The sequence below is a fragment of the Halichoeres trimaculatus genome, unplaced genomic scaffold (genome assembly GCF_033239565.1).
Source record: "Halichoeres trimaculatus isolate MK-OKI-2021-1 unplaced genomic scaffold, fHalTri1.1 fHalTri1_scaffold_2, whole genome shotgun sequence".
Lineage (NCBI taxonomy): Eukaryota > Metazoa > Chordata > Actinopteri > Labriformes > Labridae > Halichoeres > Halichoeres trimaculatus.
In genome coordinates this window covers 20,352,269-20,372,168 of record NW_027437180.1, presented here as the reverse complement: position 1 = coordinate 20,372,168, position 19,900 = coordinate 20,352,269, and the positions used below count along the sequence as shown (strand labels likewise).

Below are 19,900 nucleotides of genomic sequence, written 5' to 3'. Positions count from 1 at the left end.
GCTGACAAAGATTAGAAGTGAGAAGAGAGGTCTGTGTCAGACAGAAAAAGGACAGAAGAGCAGAAAAAAGCTGAACAGGAGAGTGATGGAGCACAGGTCGAAGGCTAGAAGGGCTAAACTGTTTGTGATAATGTCCATTCCGACCCACATGCGGCAATTGTTCTGAAGTAGTCTGTTCAAACTTGAGAGTCTATCAATAAAATGAGCTCTGCCTGGTAGATGACTGGCAGGACATAACCAGGGTTTATTAACATTGCACATTACTGACATGTCTTGAAGTATCGAGCTGCCAGCAGTGCTACATAAAGCCAGCTATTTAACTACAGTACAAACTTATATTGTTTGCTTGTTGTCAGTATTAAACTGTAGCGCTATATAACTATTGATAAGTACTTTACCTCAGTGCATCATAACCATAGACTGTATAAAGAGTGGACAGGGTGGCTCCGTCATTTACCAATGTATGGTTTTGAGGCCAAAATACCCCCGTCACAGACGCAGCCATTGTGGCAGTTGTGCAGCCAGAGTCTGCGCAGTAGAGACGATGAGGGATTTTGGGAGAATTTGAGTGGAGCTGGGTGACAAAAATAATATCTGTCAATTATCGAGAAACGTTAAGTAAAGCCTCGTTTTTAACTTCGTTTCACTAATGAAAACGAAACTTTTCAGAAAAAAGAGGACTTAAATACAAGACAGCCAAATGATATCTACAAATCACCACAACAATCAGACGTGAGAAACATTTCTACGAGGAGTATTAGTTTTTTTAAGTTTGACCACAGCCCGTCCGGAATGGCTGGAAAGCTGGATTTTTTAACCAATACTGCAGCCAGCCACCAGGGGGAGCAGTTTTTGTGGAGACCTTACTTTGAGCCATTTTTTTACAGTCTATGATTGTAACTGGTAAAAAGAACAAAGAAAATTAATTTCAATTCAATCTTCATTTGACTCCAAAACAAACACACGTTAAAAGTGACGTCTTCACAACAGTGTGTGTGAGACTGGGCCAGAAGGTAGCATGGCAGTCCAATTAAAACAGATCCTCCTCACAGCATCTTCAATCAATAAATCTACTGAATGATGGTTTGCAACAATAGAGGACACTGGAGGTTTCAAATTATAAGCAACATTTACATGGCACAGCAGAAAATTCTGAAATGCAGTAAAGAGTAATGATGTAAGATGGTCAGCTTTGATGTTAGTAATTTTTCTCAGATAAAAATAAAACTTTAATTTTCTTGCACACAGCTGATTTGTGACTAACATATCTCATCATTACCAAATGGACCTTTGAAACAAAGAGAAATATGAGGGAGACTTTTTTTCAGTTATACTCAATGAGTCAGAGTGGTTTTCCTGTTTAGTTTATGTCCCTGCATGTATCAAGAAGAATTTATAACGTGGTTGAATTACACTTTAGTTACTGCAGTGGAAATTTGAAAAAATCAGAAAAACACTCTAAATGTGAAATTGCGTCATTGTGCTAGCACCTGTTTTCTAAAGTCTTCACCTTCTCAGGACTGCAAGCTAGAATAATATAAAGCAGCTTTAAATCATCACTCTGGTAATACATGGAAGAGTTGTCTCATATATTTTTCATGTGCTCTGTATGTATACTGTATACTACAGCTCATACATATTTGATAAGAAAGCAAACCTGCATGTATGATGTCATCACAGCCCCAAAGAGTTAAAAACCAGGTATTTCCAATGGTGTGTGGGGATCGCTCTTTCACCACAGTGGAAGTACCTCAGGTGTGAGTCCACATCACAGCTAGTTGGGCAGCTGGCTGTTCCTCTTCTGCTTTCCTTTCAGGGCTCCAATCAATAATTCACCTGGCCTGGCTGTATCGATGGCACCTGCTCCCTTTTCCCTTCCCACTTGTTCTTTCCACAAAAACTCCTGATGACAAGTAGGGTAAAAGAGCTTGTTAACAAGTGACACAGGAAAAGAGTAGAGGGAAGAAAGCACCATCTTTCTATCAGACAGGTGTCACCAGTTTTGAACAACCACAGGGACGGAGGGACTACGGTGAAGGTGACTTTCCCTGCTTTAACACATCTTATAAAGAGGACAAGAAACGCCCAGGGAGCCTCTTCAGAAGTTTGAATGGGAATACAGAGTTCTCGCAGAAGTTCTCTCCATCTCTTTTGAGGCCTTTTTTTTGTTTGAAGTGAATATTATCTTATAAATTGGTTACCATGTCTGGAGCTACCAGTGACCAACTGCACAGGTCAACTTTAACAGTTTATGCGGTGAGTTTAAACCGTCTTTTTTCTTTCTGCTTTTGGTGTCGGTTCATGAAGTGTATACAATGTATGAAATGTAAGTATATGATAAAAAAAATACCTTTCAGAAGTCTACATGGACAGACGTGACTGGGTATCTATATTAGATTAGAAATTTCAGAGTGAGGTTTGTATTCATGGCTGTGTTTGTGTTACTGTAGAATCTAATGGAGCAATTCAATCCTGGCCTCCAGAAGCTCGTTGCTTTAGGAAACAGCTATGTCAAAGCTTTCCAAGGTCAGTGAATTTGAGAGGGAGGGTGTGGGTGTGTAGATACCAATATTTTCTTTTTTCATTTTCATATTTATTTACACTAGTAGATGTGATTTTTTTTGAAGAACATCAAATGCATAGAACATTTTAACAGTTTCACTTTGGCTTGCACTTTATAACTCTATAAATACTATTAATCTAATTAAAAAGGGGGACAAAGGGTCCTTTGTTCAGCAGGACTGGAACCTTTTTTGCAGCAGACAGAAGCCCAGAACCCTTTATCTCTTCTCAGTAATCCTTCCCGTCTACTTTCCTTCTGTCTTTGTTTTTTTTTTATACAGGTAATTGGCTGATTAGTTGTATCATTGCATCTGTCTGCCTAATAAAACAGGTAAAAGATACCAGTCACAGGCCATCAAGGTAGAACGGTAAAACTATACCTACTGGCATGGGGCTTTTCCTATAGCAAATAACATATCAAATGTCAGCTCTGAAAGCTGAGGTTAATGATGTCTAAATGCAGGATCGATTGACTTGATCAGGTGTTGATAACTGGCTGTGGTGTATTTTGAGCTTCATATCTTTTAACCTCAACCATTTGGAACAAAAGCTTTTAGTTTCTTTGCATTTTTGTGCTTGTGCCTGTTTTAGCCTTAGCTGTTTGCAGTGAGGCCTACTTCAGCGCAGTGGCTAAGATGGGTGACCAGGCCCTCCACACACTTTCATCTCGCTCTCTTGGTGAGTGTGTGTGCATGTGCATATGTAAGTGCGTGTTTTATGTGTGATTGATTATTCAGCCTCTCCATTACAGGCTTTGCCCTTAATTTGTGTTCACCCTGACACATAATGTCCTTTAGAGACAGCAAAGTGCTCTATTAAGTTAATGTCAAGCCTAACCATTGTAAAATACCAAACTCTCTCAACACTAAAATTACTTCCTGCACCAACACTCCATCGCTGCCCATTATGTGTGTGATTATGCCTCATTCTGAGAGCATGCATGAGCACAGTTTCCACTAGCTTCACTTTCACTCTAACACAGAGGATGTGTGATAGCATTGTTATGCTAGCACTTTCCCACTCAGAGTGTGTGGGCTCCTAACACCAGTGCTAGCCCATCGGCACACACGTGGATGGCTAACTGAGAAGGTCAGAGAGCCACAGCGTGACCAGGAGGCTGTATTAAATGACAGCTTTTGAATTATAAATGTGGACAGTCTTTCAGCTGCACTCAATTCATTAGCTCGACTGCAGTCCTAGGCCATACACAGGATCAGAGATACCAATTATGCCAAGAACCACCTAACTTTCCACTATCTTTATAGCTCAGCTGGTTTGATTAAGCTCTAGATGACTTGAGCAGTGTTGTATTAAATTAAAGTGATGCATCAAATTTTAAACGGTATTGGTTAGATATTTTGGATATTTTGTCAAAATCTGTGATATTATCATTGTGTTCTTGATGTTTGAAACCATGACAGCTGAGCTAGATTTTGCCATGTGTGAAGAAATAAAAAAATGAAATTCAGATCTGATTCACCCGGGACATTTTGTTTAAAACAGGGGATGTTCTGATCCAGATTTCAGAAACCCAGCGGAGACTCACTGCAGAAATGGAGGGAGTGGTCAGTACATGTTTATTCGATACACACTGTAGAACAGGCCGCAGCTCAGTCTTACACAAAGATTTTGGGACCCAAGTTCCTGTCATCACTTTTTTCAAAATTGATTTGTACTCATTGTGTTACTGGAGCCCTTTTCTGCAGTGATTTTAAATAATGTGAAAAAAAACTTTGGCTTCTGAATAAAACATTGGCCTGAGGTTAGAGTGCATTTACATCTGTATTTAGTAACACAGCACAATCTGATAAGGATAGAAACTGTTTCAACAATAAGACAATTTCAGTGATGTTCTTTTTGTTCTTCCTTCTGCTGCAGTTTCGATGGTTCCAGGTTGAAGTGTTACAGTCCATGGACAAAAATGTCAAGTTAGATGAGGAGTACATCGAGGTGAGTTAACAAGAGGGAGGGGGAGTAATGTATGTCTAAATAGCTATTCTTCTGGTCTGAGGTTAAAAGATATTTGAACAATATCAACATACTAAGCAGAACATATGAAATATTATATATTAATATTGAACCAAAAATGTCCATTCAATCTTGTTGGCCAATTCCTGACAATCTGTTATCTTTTGATATGGACAGGTTTACAGGAATGTCTCTATATATCAATGACAATAGGGTTTGTTGTAGATTAAACTTGCTTCCTGTGCTGCAGGGCAGCCGCAGAGTGTATGAGCTGGAGGTGAGGAACCAAGCAGAGAATCTGGAGAAACAGCTTAGACGAGGAGCTTACAGGGATTCTCTGGTAGTTATGTCAACATACACGCAAACAAAACCTCTGAGCACAGTCACACACTTACTAAGATATACTTAACTTTATCAAATGTTCTTGCAAACACACAGCCTCAGAGTATGTAGTCTCTAACGATGTGCTTTCTCTCTCCCTGTCTCTCTTTGTGCTTGTGTGTGTGTGTGTGTGTGTGTGTGTGTGTTTGTGTCTTTAGGAGAACAGTGACTACATGTTGTATCTGAGACAGAGCCAGCAGGAGATCCTAAAAGAAGAGGAAAGAAGGTATCGCTTCCTTGCAGAGAAACATTGTGGTCTTACTCAGTCACTACTCTTCCTTATAAACAAGGTACAGCACCACACACACACAAACAAACACACACACTCTCACACACACACACACACACACACACACACACACACACACACACACACACACACACACACACACACACACACACACACACACACACACACACATCATTATCATCATCATCATCATCATCAACATCATCATCATAATTATCAGTATTAACATCAATGATCATTTTGATTGCTGCTGTGACCCCTGAATTTCCCCTTGAAGATAAATATTGTATTTTCCATTCTATTCTATTCTATTCTATTCTATTCTATTCTATTCTATTCTATTCTATTCTATTCTATCGCCACACATCAAATGAGCAGGCCAGAACAGCCCTCTTTCTACCTAGTCAAGTCTTAACAGTAACACAGTCACGCCCTTTTAGTCCTCCCATGTTAACTGTTAGTGTATAAAATAAAATCTGCATCTCACTGTTTGAGGCTTCATGAACTACCAGTGTCCGTTCATCCTGTTGCTGCCGGATCAGTCTCACCTTTCGTTTGTTTTCAGACTGGTGCGTCTCTCCAGCAAAAGGCAGATGGATGGAAGGAAAAAGTGAACGATACCAAAGGGTCTAGCCCTCGAACTCCCACCCACTTGGACCAAGAGGTACATATTGGTTGTGATGTATTTGCACTTATTTTGATTAAGTGTTATTATTAGACCCTGACATTTCTTCCTAAATGCACCAGGAGGAAACTATATTGAACAAGGATTAAAATGCTGCACTAATTTTTTAGCTGCAGTGACATGATTTGTGAAAACTGTTCACTCTGTGCCGTGCTGATAATACCATAAACGGATATATAGTTTCCCTTTTTTATTTTCTAAAGGAAAAAGATTCTACCTTTGGACATGGATAGCAGAGACACGGTCCTTGATGCATAATTTTCTTGTTTTATAGCTACACCATCCTATTAAACATAAGAAAGAAGCACCCCCTGATTTTCCCTCTCTGCTCTGGATCTCAGGTCCAGGAACTCAATGCTCTTATCTTTTTCAGTACATTGTAAGGATTTTATTGTATACTCAGGGGCCACTTTACTGGACTGCATTAAAGTGAAAGATGCTTGTAATATCGTCTTCCCTTTGCATCTGCACACATTGGAAATATCTCTCAATATAAGACAGTCCAGAAACATAAAATAATCCTCTACCAGAGAGAGTACCTCCCTGACAGTCTGAAAACTAACAGTTTTATCTTTGTGAAAGTAAAAGTTTTGATCTAGTGGTTGTATAAGATTATGTTTGATTTTATTAGTCTGCACACTTTATCATTAACCTGAAACTTCTTTGACATAGTATTGATAGTTTTACTTATTGTCAGACAGTTGTTTTTGGTCAGTTGATGTCTGCAAACTAATGCAAACACAAACCCAACTCTTTTGTTTTCTGTCAGACAGTAAATAACTTCACATGGCTAGTTTCCTCACCAATTTTCAAATCCAGTTGGCACAGTAATTAATCTACCTGTGTCTGTGACCTCTCACCAGCTGCGTGGTTCAGTGAGCTCACTGCTACAAACAGTAGCCAGAGATGAAGATATGTCCTGGGCCAGGAGGGAACAGCAGGCGCTGGGCAGAGTGCCCTCTAGAGGTAATAACAATAAATACATTATTAAGAGAAACTGTGAGCAATTATTTGCATCTGCAGCTCTAGAATAAGTACCATTTTGGACATTAGAGATGATTTTCATTATCCCCCCCTCTCCTCCTTCAGCACCATCACCCATCCCAAGTCGCTCTCGCTCCAGCTCAGTTGGAGAATCTTTGGGTTTGGGCGGCGGGAGAGCTATGAGGGCCCTGGTGTCTCACCCCTCCTCATCCAACCCAAAGCTTCTACCCTTTAACAGAGGAGAGAACATCACTGTCCTGGTCCAGGAGCCACGAAATGGCTGGTTGTACGGACGCACAGATAGCAGCCTGCGGTGGGTGGCTGAAGTAGAACATTATGTGTTCGTAGACTCCGAAATTTTCTCTGTTTGTACCTGTCTGTACACCTTGTAAAGAGGAGCAATTGCTACTGTCTGCCCTTAATCCTTTCATGATAACAGGGACATTTTGTTATTGCAACACAAATGAGAAATCTATTCACTTGTCAGCAAGAGCACATTATTTTTTTAAAGTAACTCAAATTTTGATCATGTATACAAGTAGTCCAGGGATTTTCTTTGACACTGTGCACTTGCACTTAGTTTTAAGTATGGAACTGCTGGCTGTTGTGTCTGAATGAATGTCTGAGTTGTTTGTTTGATGTTTGCTCATCTTTATCTTTCTTGTCTTTTTAGCCAGGGCTGGTTCCCTGCTGCTTATGTGACCCCTATTGAGGACTTCTCTAGCAATTTATTGACTGGGTAAGAGTTTAGTGGCTTTGCTCTGCAGATATCATCAGAAAGCCACTGTTATGACAAAAAAAGATGAAATAGAAGATTAAAAAAAAATCAGCTCCAGAATGTTGGAGAAACTCCAGAAGTAGACTTTATATCTTCATTTTTTAAGACTACTGTCTTGTTTTCAGTCATTAAAAGACCATGTTTGCTCATTTATGACACCTCAGTGGCGGATCTGTAAGAAGCCACAGCATGAACAACCTTGTGGACCCCGACCAATCAGAGAGTAAGAGCTATGGAGATATTCCACCTCCAGCCACACCCAACCGCAGGGCCTCTGTAGACGTACGGTCGATCTCGCCTCTCCCTGAGAAGAAGCTGGAGCTCGCTGTGGAGGCAAAGCCAGGTCAGACAAAAACCTACAATGAGCACCCACATCCACCCCCTCCTCCACCGCCTCCTCCACCTCCAAGCCAGAGTACAAGAAGGAGCTCAGTGGATTTTCGACCAATTTCTCCCCTTCCTGAAAGGAAGGGTGAGTCATCTGATGTCCAGGTACTACAGGTGTTGTTATGACCAGAGCTAATCTCACAGGATGGTTCAAGGTTTTTCGCTTCTTTGATTAATTCATAGTAACCATACTGTGCAAAAACCATAACAACAACAACTACAACAAAGTCTTAACTTAAACTGATCCAACATTTGTTTCTTGTCTTTTCCAAGACTCTTTCACCGCGTGGGCAACCTGACAACCCGCTCTTTCCCAGGTAATCTCAAAGGTTTTAACTTTTCACATTCAAAGTATTCTTGAAATCTTTTCACTTTCTGATCACAAAATCTTATTTTGTCCAGTCATGAATGTACTGGATACATCAGCGGACTGAACCTGTCTTAATTTAAGTGGAGGGACTATTACAGATTCAAGTAATTGAGATGAAAAGTATGGTGGTAGATTTATTGAATTTTCTAGCCTGGTTAAAATAAAACATTTCTGTATAATGAAAAATTTCTTACTGACCAGCCTTACAGTATTTAACACTGCTACTTGATTTCATGTGAGCATATATGATCATGTTTTAGGACTATAAGCACGTTCATTTGAAAGGCACCTCTGGTTGGGTTAGGTGTTAGTTTTCCCTTCTACTGGCTGATATACGTGCGTGTGTGTGCGTGTGTGTGTGTGTGTGTGTGTGTATCTGTGTTGGCAAAAAGCAGTCAAGCTTGTGTGGTATTGTGTTTCATTTTCCATGCTGCTCCTGTTTCAGAGGCACAAACCCTTTTGCCACTGTCAAGCTGCGTCCCACGACGACCAATGACAGATCTGCCCCTCGGATCCTCTGATCCACCAACGCTTGTCCAGGCATGGTTACCGAGTGAGGCAGCCAGATCGGGGTGTGGAGTTTTCTTCTGAGTGTCAGAAGAAGACAATGACATCTTGAATGTGATGGCTTGTGTTGAGCCTGAGGGTTAGCTTAAATTTTGTACGGCTCTAGTTAAAATGTTATTTCTTTTACACAGAAGTGATACTGTAGTTCATTATTTAGTATCCACATCTTAAACTTGTAAAGCAGTCATTTAGTAGTCCTTTGTACAGTATTTCAGGTTTTATATGGATATTTCTATTAAAGGAAGTTTGGGATTTTGAAAATGGTCACCTATGTAGTACCTAAGATTCCAGGTATATGTCAACTACATAATATATTGTATTGATCGTGAAGTAAACTCAGCAAGAAAAACCGATTCCTTTAAGATATGACAGCCATCTTCTTCTGGAGTTGTCATGTGCCTTCCTCTCCACAATAATGTGTCATAACTCAACAACCGTTGTGAAAGTTATCTGATTTAAAACACAACAGAGGAAAACTTTAATTTACATGAAGGCCACTTTTATATTTGGCTGGGATTACAATGAAATGCTTTCTAAATCCGTCATATGACCCTAGATAGGACCTTACTTGTAACTGTAAATATTTACTTATCTTCATTGCCCAGTAAACAACACTTTTTGGGATGTTCAGATCTTGTACTGTATGTGAGTTTAGTTTTTGTGTTCACAAAAATTAAAGAGACAGATATTATTCAAGGTTTCTTTAATTATCATTTCTTACTCTCTTCACAGCTCTCTTTATATATATCTTTTTATTTACTCCGTCATCTGATCGGGGGCAGGGAATGAGGAGGAGGAGGAGAAGATAGAGGGAAGGAGAGGCGGTGAGGTGAGGAGAGGTGAGGAAAGGTGGATGAGGAAAGGGAGTGGGAGGAAAGTGCACTGATATGTGAACATCTAGAAGTAAAACCAATCAGACAAAATAGCACAACCTGAAATACACAGAGGAAGAAAATTAAGAATAAAGAAGTCTTTGTAACATCTACACCTACAGCACTAGCACCACCTGTTTTGAGACCACAGACTATCTTCATGAAATCATTCAAATGATTCTGAAACCCATACAGCATGTGTGATTAAATATATATAAAAAATGAAACTGGTGCCTGTTTACGCCTCCTCATGGAAACTCCCTGTTGCTCTGCTTCTGTAGTGTTTCGTAGAGAGCAGGCCTGGTCTGACTCCATGCTCAGGGTCCCGAGGAAGGTGAGAGGAGTTTGAAAGTGGCAGTTACAAAATATGAATGCAGGGACGAAGAGGAGGAGAAAGTAATATGGGGTGTCCATCCGTCCTCTACTCATGCACCAAAGTCTCAAACTCTGAAAAAGAAAAATGAAAACATTTGCAGTCGTAAGAAAATCTCTACCCTCATGCTGGGATGAACTTATAGTTTCCCTTTTCAACAAATCGTATGACGAACATCAATGACTGGATGCTTAGACATGACTGGCCTTATGTATCTCATGCCTCTGTCTGACAAACCCTCATTATTGCCCAAATATTACTTCACTTCATCCCCATGTGACATTCTTCTTGAGATGTAGGGATTTTGTGACACACTAGACACATCCTCATCTTTTGAAATCCAGGTTTTCAATCTGCGTCTCTACATTTTGCTCTCATTCAAAATAATGATAAAAAAGAATCACCGTACTTTGCATATTTCTGCTCTTGTTCTCTCACCATCAATGCCGATCTTGCCGTCTCCATCTTTGTCTGCAGCTATGAGGAATGCTTTTGTCTCGGCGTCAGTCAGTTCTCTGCCCTCCTTTGAAAAGCCCTGCAGTACATACCTGAGCAAAGTACATGAAATAGTCACTGAGGCACAATGATAACTGACACGGGCCTTGACAGTTCATGCTATGTACGGTATGTGTTGTATGAAGTATCCTCTTATTTATTTCCTTGTGTGTGTTTTTGTACTCACTTGAGCTCCTCCTCCTCTATGAAGCCGCTGCCATCCACATCCAGAACCATGAAGACCTGCTTGACGCTTTCAGCTGACATTGCCGTCATTCCCACCAGATCAAAAAACTTTTTAGGGTCAAATGTCTCTCCTACAAAATGTAAGACAGAAGGTACTTAGACATCAAACAGTCACATACATCCTTAAGTTAGCCTGTGTAAAATGTTATAGATAACAAATTAGAACAAAGACAGGGTGTTGAATTATATTGGACACAGTTTCCTAGATCTGTAAATTTCATACATAACTAGAAAAGCACTTAGAGAGTACAGACCTCTACCAAGCATATTGTGATTGTCATGCAACACTTTAGTCCTACTTTAATGTTATACTCCCTTTCAGCAGACTCTCTGCTACAATTTGGTGTTAGTTGCAGGTTTGTACAATAATTTGTTACCTGACAGTGATGAAAATTATGATGGCCCAGTACATATTTCATATTCCAGATCTTAGTGTCAAGAATATTGCCAGGATCTGGATCTGTACTTTTACATCTGTCAGAAATTATGGTGACCTTGTCTTGTATTGTTTTGCAAAGCAATCCGACCATTTATCATATAGGCATATACACATATGGCAAAAACGGCCCTATCTGATAAAGAATCCTTAAAAAAAAATCCAGGACATTTTGAACATTTTCTAAAAAATTTCATCAAGATCTGTTCGTTGCTTTTTGAGTTATGATGTTCACAGACAAACAAACAGACAAACTCTCCCAAAAACATAACCTCCTTGGCGAAGGTAATGATAGTTGATGTAGATAATGTGGACTATTTGACTGCTCATTGGTTTTACAGAGATAAGTAATGTTGGTGCAAATATTTTTTTACGGCTACCTCTTTCAATTTCTTGGCCTACTTCTGCTGTGAATAAAACAAACCTGCAAAGAATTCAAGAGACTTCTTGATGTCCTCTGGCTTCAACAGATCCGTCATCGTCAGTTTGCCAGCTGAAGAGAGAGGACACAAAGGGCACAAAGAGACAAGACGTGTGAGTGCAGACCAAGGCCAGGATGGGTGCGCAAGAATGATCAGTAATAAATAAAAGCTGAAAGCCAAGTTCAAACCCTAAACATTTGGCTCCTGAAACTGTTTTCAGTGTTAGAAAAGAAACAAAAGGTCTAACCTTGAGATACACAAAGACTGATATTGTAGCTCATAGGTTGGAGATGACACATTCATGCAGATACAAAGAAAGTTTTGACTCTGGTTGACCCGTTGGAATAACACTCAGTCATAGACAGGCTCCAAAGAGAGTCAGCACAACAGGAGAGACAATCCAAGGCTGTAGCTCAGAATTTTAATCACAGTAATGGTTAGAGTCTAGTATACACTGAGAGCACACATACACACACACATCAACTAAACATCCATTCACTTTCATGCAAACACAGTCTATGGACTAACATCCTTTTACAGGGACAAGGACGCATAACTTTCTCTTTCCTGTACTTAAAATTTTCATACTGTTGCTCTTTCTGTCTGGTTTCCACCATGGATGCTTATATTTTCCCACAAGTAATTTTTTGTTATAATTGGTTATTTCAAAATCATTAAGCTTAGGATATCTTAGTGTATTTCTGATTTGACTGACCTGCTGGTAACCTGCACCCTGTAGCTGTCTGCAGAGTCTATAGACCCTTCTCTGTGCCTCATCCAAACAAGCACAAAGCCAGGTTGAGTTCAGAAGTATACATCAGAAACAAGAGACGTCACAAAGTCTGTCAATCCATCACAGTCTATGGTTAGGTCATGTGGTGGATATGTGCCTCAGTTGTGCCAGATAAACACCAGTAGTTGTCACATCTGAGCCAATCTGACTCAGGATCCTTGTTGATGTATTTGCAGCACTATATATGAATGTCGAACTTGTGAAAATTATGTCGGATAAATTTTTCTTTTACCTTTTAAATAACCTGGCTCCATTGTTTCTTACACTGCACAGTCCCATCAGAGACAAAGGAAGCCCAAGAAGGTGGACTAAAAGCCAGAGTAAGAACACTTAACACAGAATCATCATCTACATTTTCATTACTTTTATTTTAATCTGGCATGTGTCTGTGCTAAGTTTGTAGGACTTAAATATGAAGCTTTGTTTGTGTAAGATTGTACAATTTGAGAGACAAATACCAGCAGCGAAGTTGCATTACAGAATACCTGCTTTCACAGGTAACCTTTGCTGTCATCACTTCTGTTTTCTGTTTACAACTGCTGAAAACTGAAAGCCCTGCCTTTTTATTATGTGATTCTCAAACCTCTGTTTTCTTCTCTTACATTAAACATTAATTTTCTGTCTGACTTGAATGATGGGTGGTTGAGTGCAGAGTGCAGGAGGAGAGAAGATGGAGAGAGAACAGAGTTTTAAAAAGAGAGGTTTGAAGATGAAGTTTGAGAGCACAGTAAGACTTTTATGGTGGACTCCTAACACATAAACACTTACCCCATTTATCCACACTGCCCCATCACATCCTCACCTTTCAGTATTTTCTTTGATTTGAGAAATGTAGGGAGATGTATGTTGTGATGCCAGATTGCATTTTGTACAGCACAAATGAATCACACACAAGCCTGTTAATGGTAACCCTTTGTCTGCTAAACTTTTATCTGTTTGCTTGTTCTCTTTTACTTATTTGAAATAAAAAAAAAATCAATCAGTAGATTAGTTGTTAATATTCACAAGACATTTACTGTTTATCCTCAATGAGAGACCAAAAAGCTCTTGGAATCTTTGTGCAATTCTGTCCCCATGTGGTCATACAAAGCATTACATCATGGAGTATCTTTTAAAAACCTAACAGCATTGTATTACCTGGGACTGTGCTTTCAGGACATGCTATTTGAGGTCATCTCCCAAACACCGTGCATGTCACTCCTTTGCTTTATTCACAGTAACTTTAGGGCAGTCATTTCTGTTTGAGCCCAATTGACTTAATCTAATCCACTGTTCACATCTCCTCCTCTGATTTCTCTTTATAGTATCAAAACACAGATGTGCCTCCCTTTCTCTGCATCCGTATCTCTGTACGCCTAGTCTTTTGTTCGCTCCTCAAACTCTATCCTGTCAGGACACTGACAGCTTGTGTAGCTCTCTCTTTTTTCTTTATTCATTCTTTTTACTCACTTAGACTATCTTTCCTTCAGCTCAAGCTGTTACTTCTGATTTTTAACACCTTATGAGGATTAATTTATGGTATCTACATGTATTAGAGTCAAAAGACAGTATGAGCAAGCAGAGCCTTGGTCTTGGGTTGCTCCATGTCCTGTACTGACCCTGTGCCTGGCAGTGTTCTGCCCTCAAACGGTCTCCTTTACTATTGAGTCACACCTCATCAGCAGTGTGCAGCTTTAAAGGACAAGTTAGGTTTGGGTGAGGGGAGAGAAGACATGATCAGGAGACAAGGACAGAGGTACAGATATACATATGGATGAGTTCATGTGAGTCAAATTATGCAAAGAAAAGAGGTCAAAGGGCATGACCAGAGACAGATGCATGATGGGTATGATAAAAGAGTAACCATGTCATCAATGTAAACACCGGAATCAGAAAGCGCTTTGTCGTGTGCTAATGGTTCAAGGTAGCCAAAATTCAACTGTGAAAAACAAACTCTTAAACAGGAGACAATGGAAATATGTAAATGTAATGTAAATAATAATGTAAATTTCCTGGTTTTGGTGTGACATCCAACTTACCAACCTCCTAATGTGGAATGGCAACCACAGAGTGGACAGCGTGGCTCAGCCTTTTACCATTGTATAGTTTTGAAGCCAAAACACTCAGTCTGAGGTGCCACCAGCTTACAGTAAGAGTCTGCGGGGGAGAGAATCTGAGCGGAGTCAGGTGACACCCTGTCTTTACTCTCCTTCCCAACTCATCTTACTTTTCCTGAAAGAACTATGCAAGAAATTTGTCTCTCAGTCATCGTGAAACGTGACATATAAGCAGAATCTAACGACTAATCAAAAATAAACTTTTCAGAAAAGAGATGACTTGAAATCAAAGCAGCCCAATAATAAATTCATATCACCACAGCATCTGTGTATGATATGTGTTAAACTAGATGTCAACATTTTCTTCTACATTCAGCAGAAACTTATTATATTGCCATTTTTGTTTAATTCATCTATTCAACACAACCTCTCCAGGTCAAGGACTGTTTCTCCCCTTTTGTAGGTTCTGAAGCCTCAATCATCAGAAACACTTATGATACCTCTTGTTCACACACAGTGATAGTTACACAAGTGTGTCTCTATGCATCACTAAAAGTTGTGTTGCATTTCTGTTTGAGTTACTCCATTGAGATTTTTATTAGTTTGATACAGAAACTATTAAAATCTTCTTTTTTTTAATGAGCAACTTGCTGTTGAACAGCAAAGACATGGCAGAGGTTGCGACCATCCACAGCTGTAAAAATGAATGTGTGCACTTATACATCACAGGTCTCCCATGGATGAGCAGATATTGACCCTAAAGATGTAAAAGAATTAACCCAGTGACCTTGTACTGATTGGAGATTCTGAGGGCTGATTGAATATGATCATGTTGATGAGCCAGAAAGACAACCGATATCCATGCAGAATAGCCCTTTATTTGTTCTGTACCATGACATATCTTATATTCTGCATTGACCACAAAAATCCTAAAACTAGATTGGTAAGGCATTATAACTACTCTTTTCACTGTGTATAAAAAAATAGCAATAAAAATGCTTCTGTAACACAGCAGAGTGAAGAAACAGTTTCAGATATGGACTTCATGAAGTTTCAGTTGAGTGCTGGTGACTTAAACACCCTGTGCAACCTTCTGAGCTCAGCCCATGCTAACATGTACAGCGGGGTGGGAGAAGGAAGCCCCGCTCTTTGCCAAATGTGCATGACTGCACTGCAGGCTCTGGTTATTGTGGTATATTTAGTGAGAGTGTTGCGGCTGGTGTGTGTGGGCGTGTGTGGGAGATGGTGAGTTTTAAAAGGAATGCACCAAGTTGCTGGCAGTTTGGCTTGTTACATAGTCAACCTGTTAAGTAATGAGGAAAATAACAATCCACATTTCCCTGGCAGGTTCCAGTTAGTCATCCTGATTGTTTAGTGCTTTCTTTTCAGTCAGTTAGACAACTAAAATGACTGTATCAGATTTAACCCTGATCCTTAGCTGTGACAGCTTAAGCTCATCTAGAGCTACATATTTATTCTACATTATCTATGCAATCATACGCATGGAACTTTTTTAAAGCACACACTGTTTAGTAGACAATAACCATTTGTCCGCTTTGCAAACCACAGACATTAGAGGCTCCACAAACCCCCCAAAAGTGCTTTGAGTTATTCTTAAAGAAGGACTTCAGCTCAGGTCAGCGTCGAGCAGAGCGATGCAGAGTGTTATGTAAGGTCAGCAGACTCACTGCAGATATTTCATAAGAAAAACAGAGATGCAGGTGCACATTGAGCATGTGGAGGCTGGTCATAAACACCTCCAACTGGGAGGAAAAAACACTTCTACTGTAGGTTATTATTTCTATTTTTCAGCACTTGGCCTTGTTCACTGTAGGTGATGTTTCTGCCCTGTAAATTTACCTATATCAGAATGAGAGATCAACAAGTCAGCATTGATATCTCATTTCCATGCTCCAGTTGTTGATGTGCAATCCAGGAGGTGATCAGTTATAAATATTGAAAGCAGGATTGATTTGTTGATGTTACAAACTCTGCGTCAACAGCAGAACAATTAATGCATTTCAGTTTGTTGTATAGGCCTGATTCACACTGGATCTCAGCCTTCATTTTATCTATGCAACAGTTGCACGTCTACCCTACCCTTTCAATTATAGATTGTATAATGTATGAACTAGCAGTGGATGTCAGAGACTTGAAGGCTGGCACTTTACTCATTCTCACTTCAACACTTTGTGTCAGTCTTTCTTCTTCTGTTGCTCTGTACATGCATACACAATATTTGTGTGCATGTTTTTGGTACGTATGATTAGAATCAATCATCAGGATTTTCATTTTGTACTTGTGTTTCAAAGTCATAGTCCAATGCAGGCATGCCATGAACCCTATACAAACAGTGTACCATCACACTCAATAACAGATGCATAAACTTTCCCTCAAGCTGTCACAGACAGGTGAACACTCAGACAGCTACCCTTGAAGACAACCGAACAAAGTTTCTGCAACTAAAGACAAGGGATGATCTGTGTGCATAGAAATAGATTTGGGGTCAGTATTCACCACACACACCGCTGCACACACATTCACACAGACTCCATGCAACACCACACCACACTCTGTTGCACTCTTTTCTTTTGTCTTTTTTGCACACAGAGAATCACTTACACTGTGTCTGACTTTGTGTTACAAACACATGCAAAGTTTCACACTGTTTTTTTTTTTAATCTCACACAGTAACACATTTAGTCCCTCCACGTTTCTTGTAGTCGACTTTGTTTTTATTGTTTCCCCCAAAATATGTTGAGCATACTCTAAATTTTTTGCACATTTTGTTTTCTTAATGCAAACAATAAGTAGAACAGGTAGGACCACTGTGAATATTTGTCAGGTTTAAACATGCCATGTCTGATTAACTGAAGCTTGCAGCTATTCCCTGCTTTCCTTTGATGTTTGTCAGTCTGTGTATGTAGTTACTGATGCAGTGATTTGGGTGGAGTGACATTGCAAGCTGCAGGCCATAGTGCTGCACAGAAGCTGAAAGCAGCTGTTGATTTTCTGCTACTGATTTTCTGCTACTGAAGGAAGGTGGATTGCTGAGTAGAGATGTGTGACAATTTGTCAAATTGGAGGACCATTCTATGTGAACCAATGTCCCCAGAAGTCATCAGATGGATTAGAACTAATTAGAACCACTTTCAATAACCCAGATGTTATCTGGAACACTTCAAACACCAGCACAGCAAAGACTTTGCTGACATCTAGTGTTTAATCCTTTAATCGCCTCTTGAACTTTTTCTTTCCAGGTATTTAGATTTCAACAATCAACAGCTCTTGTCTGCATTAACTCAAAACCTAAGAAGATGAGGTCAAAAGGTCCCTGTCCTGGCATATTTGTGCAAAGGGGTGCGTGTAACTTGAGGAATGTGTACTTACAGCTTCAGGTGAGATAAGAAATGAAAGAACAAAGAAAGAATGTCAGAGTATGCTCCAAGAGAGAAGAGTTCACGTTGACCTAACAGGTGGAGGAGACAGGTTATCTCCTGAACACAGCATCAAAGATTAAGCACACAAATGTTTGGATCTGACTGATATATTTCAAGTGTAACAACCAAGCCTGCAGTGTCAGCATAGTTCACAATACATCTTTGCCATATATAGCTTCTCTGAACAGTCAATGTGCTCCTGGTATAAACTTTCAGAACAGCTTTCCTCCCTAAAGCAGATCTGAGAAATGGTTCCAATATTTCTACAACTAGCTTGCATGATGCAGTCTGTTTTCAAAAGAGGTACATTATCCCCTTTACTTTAAGGGTATGTATGCACTAAACTCAAAGCTATGTTTGAACTCAAACACAACTAATGCAGCAGACTGCTGGTGAACATCATGAAATGTGGACAAACTTGTCTGTTGGAGCAGCAGGTACACTTTGAAAATGGGTCCAAGTGAGAGTAAATTCTCTCTGTTTAGATATCATAGTGTCCTTTGAAGTTTTTGGATAATTTCCTTTTGAATTATGGGGCATGTAACTGAAATTAAATGTATCTGTAATTCCCTTGAAAGTTATGGAGATGTATCGACATATGGTCAGCACATGTTGCTATTTAGCCATAAAGTTGGAACTCTGAGAGCGTTGGTGGTCACTGACTGTCATATGGTGAGAGAGATGTGCAGGTGATGTTAAACCTTGCTGTTTATAGCAATAACATCAAAGCGCTACTGCAAAATTTATCTTCTGCAGTTGATTACAGAGCATCAAGATTTTAGTATATATCTGTATTCACACCTTTATTCCTAAGTGTATGTTGTAAAAAAAAAAAAAAAAAAAAAAAGATTACCCTGATGGACTTTTCAATCTGCATTTTTTGTTTCAGCTTTTCACTCTTTACAGATCTGTTGTACAAAAAATATCCAAAAAAGAGAAAATGTATTATAAACCATCCAAATGTTGATTTGTTTGTTAGAATCACCTAAAAAACTTACTGTAATAATCGAGAAATATCACACTCATGGGGCAAAAACATTTGGGCCACAAGTCTGTGAATTTAACACAAGAATCCTCCCCAAAGGGTTAACAGACAAAAAAAAATGCCTCAGCTTTTAATAATCCTGATCACCAGAAAGTTAAAAGCTATTTCAATATTTAAAAAAGGCTTTTTAAAATAGAATTTTTACTCTAGAGTAGGACTGTGATTGTTAGTGTGACATAAATGAATCCTTCATTGTGTGAAGCTGTGTGGGAGTCTGGAAGGTGCTTACAATAGACAACAACCAACTTGCTTGTTTATAGTATTAAGCCGATCAGTCAAACTGGATGTGGGAGTGATTTGTAGATGATGGAGCTTCTGACATCGCTGGTGTGCACAGACTGCTTTACATGTGTGTCAGTTAAAGTGTGAACTTTTGAATGGAAGGAAAGACTTAAAAACACAACCACAAGCCACTTTCTGTGAACTGTTTTTGGAATATCATGACCAAATTTAACCCAGAAGGTTTCTATTTTTATACCTGACCTCAAAAGTCATTTACAGTTGATGCTCTTGGTACAATTAACCTCGGGCATTAAGTGGGCTCCTGCAAACAATGCGTGCACCAAACTTTTTAAGCTGGGTGCATGATCGTGGTGATGTAGGGGAGTGTGGGCTTTCTCTTCTTGATTGGTGACTGTGTACTCTATTTGGCAGACAACATTGCACATGTTTCCGCTGCCAAATCAAAGCCTATGTGAGGAGTAAACGCAAAGCCATCCAGAATGGACAAATAGAGACCTGTAAACACATCTCGAACAAGCTGTCCAAACATGATGCTGGCCTGAGTCATTGTTGATTATGTAGTTTGCT

General features: G+C 39.6%; 2 protein-coding genes across 2 annotated transcripts in view; one reads left to right on the top strand and one right to left on the bottom strand.

Annotated features, from left to right (window-relative positions):
- Window positions 1-1,524: 1,524 nt before the first annotated feature.
- baiap2l2b (BAR/IMD domain containing adaptor protein 2 like 2b) lies at window positions 1,525-9,559 on the top strand. Its single transcript, XM_074665454.1, has 14 exons — window positions 1,525-2,256; window positions 2,451-2,526; window positions 3,154-3,240; window positions 4,066-4,127; window positions 4,441-4,512; window positions 4,781-4,870; window positions 5,070-5,201; window positions 5,727-5,825; window positions 6,710-6,812; window positions 6,936-7,143; window positions 7,504-7,569; window positions 7,773-8,100; window positions 8,269-8,312; window positions 8,811-9,559. Exons 1-14 carry the CDS (start codon window positions 2,203-2,205, stop codon window positions 8,884-8,886), a joined length of 1,497 nt encoding a protein of 498 aa, XP_074521555.1. The 5' UTR covers window positions 1,525-2,202; the 3' UTR covers window positions 8,887-9,559.
- Window positions 9,560-9,618: 59 nt separating this feature from the next.
- Window positions 9,619-19,900, bottom strand: part of pvalb7 (parvalbumin 7) — a 40,951-nt gene continuing 30,669 nt past the window's right edge. The window contains exons 2-5 of the mRNA XM_074665456.1: window positions 11,779-11,847; window positions 10,860-10,989; window positions 10,616-10,725; window positions 9,619-10,251 (exon numbers count right to left, since the gene is read on the bottom strand). Coding sequence (XP_074521557.1) covers window positions 10,226-10,251; window positions 10,616-10,725; window positions 10,860-10,989; window positions 11,779-11,847 — 335 coding nt within the window. The 3' untranslated portion in view covers window positions 9,619-10,225. The remainder of the gene's footprint in view (window positions 10,252-10,615; window positions 10,726-10,859; window positions 10,990-11,778; window positions 11,848-19,900) is intronic.

Bases quoted from the DNA above. Each gene is read 5' to 3' on its own strand.
- baiap2l2b (XM_074665454.1), top strand. From the start codon at position 2,203: ATGTCTGGAGCTACCAGTGACCAACTGCACAGGTCAACTTTAACAGTT. The intron at 4,871-5,069 runs GTAGTTATGTCA...TTGTGTCTTTAG, and splicing joins GAGCTTACAGGGATTCTCTG to GAGAACAGTGACTACATGTT. The intron at 8,313-8,810 runs GTAATCTCAAAG...CTCCTGTTTCAG, and splicing joins GACAACCCGCTCTTTCCCAG to AGGCACAAACCCTTTTGCCA.